The sequence below is a fragment of the Nematolebias whitei genome, chromosome 3 (assembly GCF_014905685.2).
Source record: "Nematolebias whitei isolate Nwh7 chromosome 3, NemWhi1, whole genome shotgun sequence".
NCBI classification, from domain to species: Eukaryota; Metazoa; Chordata; class Actinopteri; order Cyprinodontiformes; family Rivulidae; genus Nematolebias; species Nematolebias whitei.
Window position 1 is genome coordinate 39,287,597 of NC_056500.1, and position 10,802 is coordinate 39,298,398.

The 10,802-nt window shown below is 42.6% G+C and overlaps 1 protein-coding gene across 1 annotated transcript in view; it reads left to right on the forward strand.

Annotated features, from left to right (window-relative positions):
* Positions 1 to 1,757: 1,757 nt before the first annotated feature.
* Positions 1,758 to 10,802, forward strand: part of ncapg (non-SMC condensin I complex, subunit G) — a 12,562-nt gene continuing 3,517 nt past the window's right edge. The window contains exons 1-18 of the mRNA XM_037674950.1: positions 1,758 to 1,818; positions 2,018 to 2,133; positions 3,187 to 3,411; positions 4,360 to 4,588; positions 4,669 to 4,814; positions 4,885 to 4,969; positions 5,152 to 5,344; positions 5,412 to 5,561; positions 6,324 to 6,464; positions 6,577 to 6,700; positions 6,871 to 6,960; positions 8,654 to 8,842; positions 8,941 to 9,051; positions 9,362 to 9,481; positions 9,584 to 9,799; positions 9,872 to 10,053; positions 10,150 to 10,315; positions 10,404 to 10,571. Of these exons, the coding sequence (XP_037530878.1) occupies positions 2,026 to 2,133; positions 3,187 to 3,411; positions 4,360 to 4,588; positions 4,669 to 4,814; positions 4,885 to 4,969; positions 5,152 to 5,344; positions 5,412 to 5,561; positions 6,324 to 6,464; positions 6,577 to 6,700; positions 6,871 to 6,960; positions 8,654 to 8,842; positions 8,941 to 9,051; positions 9,362 to 9,481; positions 9,584 to 9,799; positions 9,872 to 10,053; positions 10,150 to 10,315; positions 10,404 to 10,571 (2,643 nt within the window). The 5' untranslated portion in view covers positions 1,758 to 1,818; positions 2,018 to 2,025. The remainder of the gene's footprint in view (positions 1,819 to 2,017; positions 2,134 to 3,186; positions 3,412 to 4,359; positions 4,589 to 4,668; positions 4,815 to 4,884; positions 4,970 to 5,151; positions 5,345 to 5,411; positions 5,562 to 6,323; positions 6,465 to 6,576; positions 6,701 to 6,870; positions 6,961 to 8,653; positions 8,843 to 8,940; positions 9,052 to 9,361; positions 9,482 to 9,583; positions 9,800 to 9,871; positions 10,054 to 10,149; positions 10,316 to 10,403; positions 10,572 to 10,802) is intronic.

Sequence of the window (10,802 nt, forward strand, 5' to 3'; positions counted from 1 at the left end):
TCCATCATACTCCATCATATTCCATCATATTCCATCATACTCCATCATACTCCATCCGAAACCAAGAAATCTGCTTTCACTGATGTAGTTGTGTGACACGTCACATCATTTTGTTCTGGTAGTGGCTTCGTCTGCCTCTTCTAGACACATGGCCTGGTCCAAACTTTTTCTCATAGGAGGGCAAAGTGTGTGATTGGTCAGAAGTTTGTGAGCCTGTCTGTTCATGTGGCAAAGCGCTTGGACAGTAACGTTGCCATTTCGCTGCATGCAAGCAGCATGAATAGTTTGAGGAGCAGTTGGCCGAAGCAGTCAGAACATATAAAGTTTGTCAAATGGTCCAAAACTCCTGGATGGAGTTTGCACAGACAATCCATCTGCTGAAAAGTGTGGAGTGACGTACACTGCAGCGTGAGGGGTTTCCTCTGCGTCGTGTGCCTCATGGAATGGCTTGTGCAAAAACAAACGTCTTGCAACCACGTGACCGCGAGCCGACTTCTTGACTTCTGATGGAGTATAAAATGCCCTTGAGTTCCTCCGGTCTTACTCCTTCTTTAGTGGAACATTATTGGCTTTTATGCCTCTGTAATTGTGTCCTTTTACCCCTCGAGTAAATTTTATGATGCTTTGTCAGCCTTTTGTTTTGATTAAAATAAAGTCAAGTTATTTTTTATTATTTAATACTGTTTGATTGTTTGTTCAATGGTCTGCAGTCCTGGGTCAATCCTTAAAAAAAAAAGTGAAAGATTCATTAATAATATTTTAAGAGGCTCTCTGCCATGTCCTCATTAGCTGTAACAGAAGTCCCCTGTACGGCACATATTAAAGACTTGAATTAGTATTAATATATAGTATAGCAGTATTTTATGAGGGTGAATGTCTGATGTTAGGTCAGTCCTCGGGACTCACTGAGACTAACCTGTATAAATAAAGGTTGAATGGATGCTGTGGCTGCCTGGTTAACGAACGAATGTTGGAGATTATGCTTCTCGGATCTATCTCATCACTGGGATGTTCCGCTTGACCTTTTTTAAAAAATAATAAAGTGAGAAAAAATAACAAGCGTCCTCCCTTGTCTTTTTGCCGTGTCAATAAAAACATAAGAAAAAAGAAAACCCACAAACAAAAACAAGAAAATTCAAACCAGCAATGAATTGTAGAAAGGAATTAACAATGGTGTGTACTGAAGGAAACATAATTTTATTTATAAGGAAACACTAGAGGAAGGCGCTGAAATTATATAAGACAGAAATGATAAAAAATATATATATATTTTGAAATGCAAAAAATAGTAACGTAAAAAATAAAAGGAAGGCAAAGTTGGATAAATTAATTGTCCTATCATCATCTCATTGCAACTTAAACTTAAAACTTGGATGTTTTTATTGTTACTTTTTTTAATACAATTGTATTTTCACTTGTTCTCAATTTGTACGCATCCTTTATGATTACTGTATAATTACTGTACACCGGGAAAACCCACGCATGCACGGAGAGAACATGCAAAGGCCCTTGCCAGGATTCGATCTGGTGACCTTTTCGCTGAGAGGCAACAGCTCTACCAACAGCACCATATCTTATCATATTATTTATTAATTTTTATTTGTTAGTTTGTTTGAACGAAAAATAAACAAAAAAGGTACAGTACATGTTTTGACAATTTTCCAAGCAGTGCAACTTTTCATCCAGTAAGTGGCGCTAAAACATCTCAAAGCCGCCTGACGGCCGCCAATTAATACGTAGAAGAAGAACTCGTTTCCGAATCCGGTTAAATTTAAAAACAGGCGGCAGCAGGCTCGCATCACGGAAACTAACGAGAAGGTAGGTTTAGCAAAAGTAGACTTATTTAAGACACTAAAAAGATTTCTATAATATTATAAAATATAAACAGTAGTTTGCAGTGTTGAAACACTCGTCTCTCAGTTGAAGGTTTTTGTTGTGCTAACCGCAGACACGCCGTTATGCTAGTGGAACAAAAAACCCTCAAATGACTTTCACTTTGTTTATTTTTGTTTTGAAGATAAAAGGATGACTGCGGACAACGAAACAGACATGAAGGAGGCGTTTCAACGCGCGCAGAAAGGCCACAACAACAAGGCGAAGCTGGTGGCAAGTTTGAAGAGCCGCTACAACAAGGTAGTCTTCACCAGTCACAGTTTGTGTCTTACTGGGATTTTAGGTGCTTAGTTCAGCTCTATGCTGTTCCTTTGTAGGCCTTGGGGTCAGATGAGAGAGACAAAGCTCTAAAAAATGTATTTATTTAAACAAAAATGGTTAGATCATGTCATCTGGACCAGTTACTTTGAGGGAGAAACGTTTCGTCTTCCATCCAAAAAACTAGTCTGTGTCCTGCCAACCAGATCTGTCCCATAAGTAGCCTTCATCATTTCTGTGTTCAGACTCCTGTTGGAATCTCAGAAGCAGCTTTTAACACATGCAAAAGGACCCGTCCGCCCAAAACAATCATCAAGTACAACAATCAAATGTTTTAGGCCAGATGGTCGACTCGCTACTCACAGAAACAGCCTGACAACACCAAGGCCAAAATGGTTTATTAATTTTAGGAAACTTACATCAAACAAGCTGCAAAAAAGCCTTTAAGGCAAAGTACTGAATATGAAAATAACACAGCAAAGAGCTGCAAAAATCATACTTTATTGTTTAAAAATAAACCCACTTACTGTGGAAACCATCTTTAATATGTTAAATATTCAGGTTTGTTGTTTAAGTTTATTACAAATATTTAGCTGTTATTGACTGAAAGCCTGCCTATTTATTTTATGCTGAGGTCAGACAGCTGGCACGTCCGACTGCTTTCAGGTTCAATTAATTAGAAACTTTTGCTCCTTTTAGAGCCTTTTAAAACATAATCATCTGAGATGGGATAGCTTTGTTTGACTGAACCTTGTCAGAGCATTTTGTCTTAACTTGTGCACTTTAAAGAACTTGAAAGCAGTGTTCATATAAACCACAGTTTAACTGGAGTGGATCATTTGTTTTGGATAAATTTCACACACCAGGATTAATTAATCCTGCTGATATGGTGCAGGCGAAAAACCCAGAATAAATCTCCGGCCATTTATGTGCCACTGCTTTAATGAAACTGAATCAGAGATAAATAAACCAGGATAAAATGTATTTTTAAATCCTCTGCTACCACTCATTCATCACAAATGTCATCTTCTACAGCTCGAGGACAAGACGCCGTTCCACGAGGAGTTTGTCCACTACCTGAAGTACGCCATGATCGTCTACAAACGTGAGCCGGTTGTTGAAAACGTGATTGAGTTTGTTGCAAAGTTCGCAGCAAGTTTCCAGACCGCACCTAAAACGGAGGAGGAGGAGGAGGAAGAGGAGGACGACGAAGATGATGATCATCCATTTCTGAGTTTCATCTTCAGCTTTCTGTTGGAGGTATAAAAACACAGTTTATGTAGAATATAAGTCATTTATTCTAACTTTTCTCTGTGGCATTTGATTTTTAAACACTACCTACTGTTTACAAATCAGCATATTTCACCTTATTTTCTATTTCTGTTAATTTCAAATTTAGGGCTGGACGATATCTCAATATTTAAAAAATATCAAGATAATTTCAAAGGCGATATAAAACGATATAGCCTTATACTCTACATCAAGTTATAATTATTCTTGAAAATCAACCAGTTTTTCTCCCAGTCTGCAGCCTTCACGCCACCCCTCTTCTCTCCCTCACTAAAAAATCAACCCTGCCACTCCCCGGCTGCTTGCTCCAGCTGAAGAAGCTGAACTTGGATATGCAGATATGTTTGTTGACGCTCGGTGGGAGAACCACTTTAAATTCCTGATAGGTGTGGAAAACGACGGTAGCTACTACAAAGCAGAGGTTTGGTGTTCTCCAGGAGATGAACTGGTTAGAGTGGCAATATATAAAGTTGTCTTCTTGTTAAAAAACATGGAGACAGATATCCAGTTTAGGGTGATTTATTTGCTGTTTCTTCTGTTTCTGTTTCTTTTTAAGTGCACAGCTGTGTTTTTGGTTTTGTTATGCAGGATTATTATTGTTTTTTCTTTAAACATTTATTTAGTAGTGTTAGAGATTTGTTAATAAAGGTGCCTGTGTGACAATTGGGACAGCTTTGACTCAAATATATTTTTGTTATTACTTTATAGAAATAAAAATATTGAGATGTATATCGTTTATCGCCATTTATCTTTAAATTTTAAGATATTAATTTTGGTTGGTATCGCCCAGCCCTAATTCAAGTTGATATCTTCGCTTCCTTCCTTGTGATTTTGCATGCTTGTCTTCATATCTTCTCGTGTCCACTGATCCTTTCCTTGCCGCAACATGCTCCATGTCTTTTCCCCCTTTTCTTTCAGTCTCATAAAGCTAACAGTCACGCAGTGCGTTTCCGAGCGTGTCAGTTGGTCAACAAGCTGCTGGGCAGTATGGCAGAGAACGCGCAGATTGATGACGACCTCTTTGATCGGATCCACCAAGCCATGTTGGTTCGGGTCACAGACAAGTTCCCCAACGTGAGGATTCAGGCGGCTCTAGCCATGGCTCGCCTGCAGCAGCCGAAGGATCCTGACTGTCCCACCATCAGTGGTTTGTTTTAACTCGATGGGCTTCTAGTCCTAACTTTTTATTTGCTTCTCAACTATAAATCTCAACTCTGTCCTCTGCAGCGTATATGCTAATTCTGGAAAACGACTCCAACGCCGAGGTACGACGTGCCGTTTTGTCCTGCATTGCCATGTCCCCCCAGACCCTTCCTAAAGTGATCAAACGCACTCGGGATGTTAAAGAAAACGTCCGCAAGCTAGCCTACCAGGTAGCCATCAAAGTTAATTTAAAAGCAGTTGTCTTTAACTTGTTTTAATAATGTCTGTTTTTGGTGAAAGGTTCTTGCTGACAAGGTTCATATTAAAGCTCTGACCATCGCTCAGAGGGTTGGTCTGCTGCAGCAGGGCTTCCACGACACCTCCGGTGAGGTTTAGTATAAATAATGATACATTGATCTGATTATCGCTCAAGTTAAAAAGTGAAAATATTATTTTTTGTGTTAATTAATAGTTAATAATAAATTTTGGGGGAAAGAACCGGTCTATTGTAAAAACCTTTTTTTTTTTTAAGGCTTGTTTGTGAAGTCCGACTTGTTTGTTTTGTAGAAGCGGTCAGAGAAGTGGTGAGCGGTCGTCTGCTGCCGGCCTGGCTGCAGCAGCTGAGCGGTGACGTCATCGAGCTGCTCCATCGCCTGGACGTGGAGAACTGTGCAGAAACGGCCATGGAGACCCTGAAGGCCATGTTTAAAAGCATGGCCGCTGAGGAGCTGCTGCAGAACAGGGAGCAGCTCGACAACAGGTCCCCTCTCACACCTCACGCTCTGAAGAACGTCTCTTTAAATATTAAGTGTTTTTTTAATATTTAGGAACGTGATTCCAGTGGACTGTCTGACTTGTGAAAACGTGATTTACTGGAGAGCTTTGTGCGAGTTCATCAAGGGGAAAGGAGACGACGGGGATGAAATGCTTGATCAAGTCTTACCGGATGCTTCTACCTACTCTGACTACCTGAGTGGGTAAGAAAAGACAGATGGAGTCAATTTTTCTTGTTGTCTGTGAGTAAACTATGATCGAGCATCTGATCAGTAACTGGTTGTGTAAAAATATTTAGAATGAACACGTAACATTTCTCCTCTTGGTTTGTTGCTCTAAAATATTGAGCTTTGTACAAATCTTTATAAATAAGGAATTCACAATTCAGTCCTCTTATTTTCTATTTTTCCCACTCAGCTACAAGTTTAAATAAAATGGAGACAAATATCCAGATATATAAAATATAAAAACGCTCTAATAATAACAAATCAGACAAAATGTGGAGATAAAAATCAGCCGTTTTTTCTGAGGCCTTTATGAATAAATAAATAGTCTGTTTAAAATGTGGTGACTTGTGGGCACCCAGACCACCCCAAACCTCTGCAGACACAACAATTAGACTTAAAGGAGGCCAGGAAATCCTCTAAGGTTTGTAGTGGAAGCTCTTGCAGTGTAAAACAACTGGTTTTATTACTTTGCAGCTTTGTTCTGACGCCCCTCAGTGTAGATCTAGTCAGAATGATTTTGTGCTTTTTAACATTTTACAAATGCATAAAAAAATATGGCCCCGCGCTAAAAGTTATAGGAATCTTCTGTAGGTAGGAAGTTTACTGAAGCGTGTTTAAAATGTTTTAAACTTTGCACGAGGTGCTGATAGCTGACCGGTGTTTGTAGCTGTGATGGAGCGCTCGTGCTGCTGTAAGAACTCTGCTGAATGTAACTTGTGTACATTTGGTTGCCTGAAGCTACCTGAAGATGATACCTGTGCTGTCTGAGGAGCAGAGGGCTGATTTTAATCAGCTGGAGCTGGTTATGACCAAAGAGTTCATCGCGCAGCAGCTCATCCACCTCATCGGTTGTCTCGACACCAACGAGGAGGGAGGCAGGTAAGACAGAAACGAGACAGTTGGATTGTTTCTGTCCTAAAAGAGTCTGGACGTTGCCAGATCTTCTCAGCTCATTGCAGAGGTTGGTTTGGACTGAATGCTTTGCTTGTAGGAAGCGTGTGCTGGCTGTTCTGCAGGAGGTGCTGGCTCTGCCTCAGACGCCCTCCTCCCTGATCTCCCTGCTCACTGAGAAGCTCCTCGCCATCATCCCCGACGAACAAAGACACATCCAAAGTGTAAGGTTCACTTTCAGATGTTTCGTTTATGATGCAGACGTCCTGTCCTTCGTGAGTTCGACCGAAGAGCCAGTCAGGCAGAAATGAGCTGCACGTGTCTGAAAATAAAGCGGTCTCAGTCCAGCTGCTGTCTGAGATGGATGCTTCATGAAGACGGTTTTGTTCATCAGGTGGCAGAGATCATTTCAGATGTGAGGGAGCCCATCATGGAGGTCCGTCAGGTGGTAGACGAGAACCAGAGCCGCCGACAGCAGGTCCAGGTGGGCAACACTCGCATGAAGTAGCTGCATTCTGTTTAGAGTGGATTCTCCAGATATTAGTCACATCCAAAATGATGGATTAGCTTAATAATGTTCAAGCTCTTGTCTTGTGTCTTGTTTTGGGGCTTTATTCATATTTTCTCTTTATCCTACACTCTCCATTGTTTACTCTTTCTCCTCTGTTAGCTGATAGGTGGCTTCATGTTTGTAAGAGTTAAATGGAAGGTGTCATTCATGCACACTAAACTAATCTTTGGTGTTTTGTGGTTTCATAGTTCTCCCTTTGCTTTCTTTTCCTTTTGAAGCTCTGATTTTTGTGCACAAGCAGACCGTCACCGCTGCGATGTTCGAGACCAAATACGTGATTTACAGACTACTGAGCGCACCGGAATATAAGCTGCGCCCACTACATTAAATTTTAAATACATTTTCAATTAAGTACGTACCAGTAATATAAACGAATACGTGCAGTAAATGTTTTTTTTTTCTGAGTGCCTGCCTGTAACGGATGGTAAAGAAAGAAAAAAAAGAAAGTACATTAGCCTACTAGGAACTCAGAGTCAGAGATTCTTTGTCATTCACACCTCATGTGGTACATGTGGTGGAGCGAGATTATGTACACAGGGTCCCAGTTACATCCAACAATAAAATGTATAAGAAAAACAGTAATAACATCTAAGATATGAACTAAGAAAAACATCAACTAAATATACACTAAGTCATTGATCGCTATCTTAATCTTCGTCCTGCGCTGATGAGCTTGTACTGTCCTCTTCATCACGCAGCTGCCTTTTGGGGGGGGGGGTGGGGGGGCCTTGTCTTGTTGAGCTCCAAAATTCACAGTTGAAACCCGTGCCTTCGTGTAAAAGGTTGTTTTTCTCTGCAAAAAGAAGCTGAGAACTTGTTTACTGATTTTTTTAAAATTAAAAGCTTTGTGTGAAAAATGCTATGCTAAAGAGCTCAAACCACCAAGCGTCCACCGTGTCACCGTGTCACTGTGTCACCGTGTCACCATGTCACTGTGTCACGTCAAGGGTCCTCCCTCCCATTTTTCTTAGACAAACTGCTCAACCATCCATCCTTTGGTTCAAACAGTCTTATACTGCCATCAGGTGGTCAAAAAAAGTACTGCATTTCAAACAAATCAACATTTCTTCTAAAATGACAATTAATTATAGTTAGATTTTAAACAATATTATCGTTTATCGCAATAATTTCTGAGACAATTAATTGCCCAGCAAAATTTGTTATCGTGACAGGACTACGAGTGGGTGCAAATACTTCATTGTGTCCCCAGGGAAGGGGGAAACAAAGTCCCCCAGTCACAAGGACCCACCCCACAAGAGAGATTGAATTGGGCAGCTATGTGAGCGCCCGGGTGTGCCGAGGCTAAACGTTTTGGCAGCATGAAGCTCGTTAGCCCATCAAAATAAAAAATCTATAAATTAGCCGCAGCATTGTATAAGCCGCAGTGTTCAAAGCCTGTGAAAAACATGGTGGCTTATAATCTGGAAATTATGGTAAATGCCACGAGTTTGTTTTCAACCAGGTGTTGACTTTTGTTTGTCCTGTGCACCACTGCTTCTGCTTGAGGGAGGAACGGTGAATTAATTTCAGCCTCAGTTGTTGCTGTTAATGGAGGCACAGTTTCCTGCTTCACAAGTCAACTGTATTTCCATCTCCTTTCGTCCAGCTTGCAGAGGTGAAGGTGCGTGTCCTGGAGGCTAAACAAGCTCTAGAGGACTGCATCACTGCCCAAGAGTTCAGCCGAGCAGCAGAACTCAAAGACTCCATCACAAACCTCGAGAACCAAAGGAACCAAATCCTCCAGGAAAGCTCAGAGAGCAGTGAGCCGGCTGACAAGGAGGTCCGAATAGAGAAGGTATGAAAGAAGACAGAAGGTGCCACGTGTCACTGAATACAGTTTACCCAGAAAGGATGTTCTTCATTAGTATCTTTGTATTTGTATGTTTTTTCCAGAATGACCCAGAGACTCTTCTGAGGTGTCTGACGATGTGTGCTGAGCTGCTGAAGCAGATGAACATCAAGAGACCAGTTGATCCGATCATAAGTGCCTTAATGTCCTCACTGGTAAAAACCTGCAGGTTCATGCTGAACACACAGGAAGTAACCTTCAGGTGCATCAGAGCTACGGGTCTCGTTACGACGTGTGGCTTTTCAGAAACTATTTCTCTTAGCTTTATTGTAAAATATTCACAGAACATGGCTGAAGGAAGTGTGAAAGTTAATACTGTAAAAGTGTAAAAGTATTTTCTGGTGGACCTTCAGTGCTTTTATCTTTGCAACAAAAGGTGACACTTTCATTTAGACAAAACAAGGAAAGTTCTCCAGGCTAATAAAGTGGAAGCTCAAACTCTGTGTTGTTTCCTCCGTCTCTCAGATTCTGCCCAGCATAGCGAGCGCTCACCCTGCTGTCCGCAACATGGCTATGGTGTGTTTGGGAACGTGCACGCTGCACAGTAAGGAGCTGGCCAAGACCCACATGGTTCTGCTGCTTCAAGTGAGTTCACCTGCAGCTGTTTTCTGAGCGTGCAGTAAATGACCAGCCAACAACTTTCAACCTCTACGACACCAAGATGATCTCCGGATGTCTTCTTGTCAGATCGCCCAGCTGGATGAGGTGAAGATCCGCATCAGCGCTCTGCGAGCCATCATCGACCTGCTGCTGCTGTTCGGCTTCCAGCTGCTCTCGGAGACGTCTTCCGCTCAGGCGGCCCAGCCCGACGAGCAGGACGACAACGCAGCGTCGGCGGAGGAGGAGAAGGAGGACACAGCACAGAGTACACTCCTGATGCTCTCAGAGTTCCTGGACAGTGAGGTGATTACAAACTGCACTGCCGCTCAGCTTCCCGGGACATTTTTAATTTATATTTGGGTCGAACGTTTTCAGGTGTCGGACCTGAGGACGGAGGCCGCACAGGGCCTGGCCAAACTCATGTACACGGGCCGCATCTCCAGCGCCAAGCTGTTGTCCCGCCTGGTGCTGCTGTGGTACAATCCGGTCACAGAGGACGACACGCAACTGCGGCACTGCCTCGGCGTCTTCTTCCAGCTCTATGCCCGCGAGAGCAGGTGCCACGTGCACACGCTGAGGAACGCTTCCTTACACCAACACTTGTGTAGATGATGTGAATATTTGTGACTTAATGCATTGTGTGTGTGTGTTAGAGCTCATCAGGAGGTTGTGGAGGAGAGTTTCCTGCCCACAGTTCGGACTCTGCTGAACGCTCCTGCCACCTCCCCGCTGGCTGAGGTGGACGTTAACAATGTTGTCGAGCTGTTTGTCGAACTCACCCGGCCCAGTGCACTTTTCAAACCTCCGACCAGCACAGAGGTGGGAGGCCTCAGTTCTTGTTCTAAGAGTGGGTTTGATGAGGAATGCACCTCTGACTGCTTGTGTGTGTGTGTGTGTGTGTCCTCAGGAGGTGTGTGTTCATGACTACCTGGCAGTGCGCATGCTTGGAGAGATGCTCAAAGACCCCACAGCCCCGGAAGTCCGTCTTTACACCAAGACTCTCAACAACCTGGAGCTCAGCAGGGATGAGAGAGTCAGGGAGGACCTGCAGACACTGCTGCAGCAGCTGGTCCAGGTTCATACACACACACACAAACCAAGTGTGAAGTAGATAAAGGTGCTCGGTGTACTGACGTGTTCAGATACCACAAGTTTAATATTTGAGATGTTCATTTTATTGAACCAAGACGAGATTGTCTTGATATTCAGTCATGTTTGAAATGATTAAAACTGAGACGAGGTGAAGGCAACACAAACCACCGGTCGTGCAAGAACTAAACCGCCGGTCGTGACAAGAACTAAACCG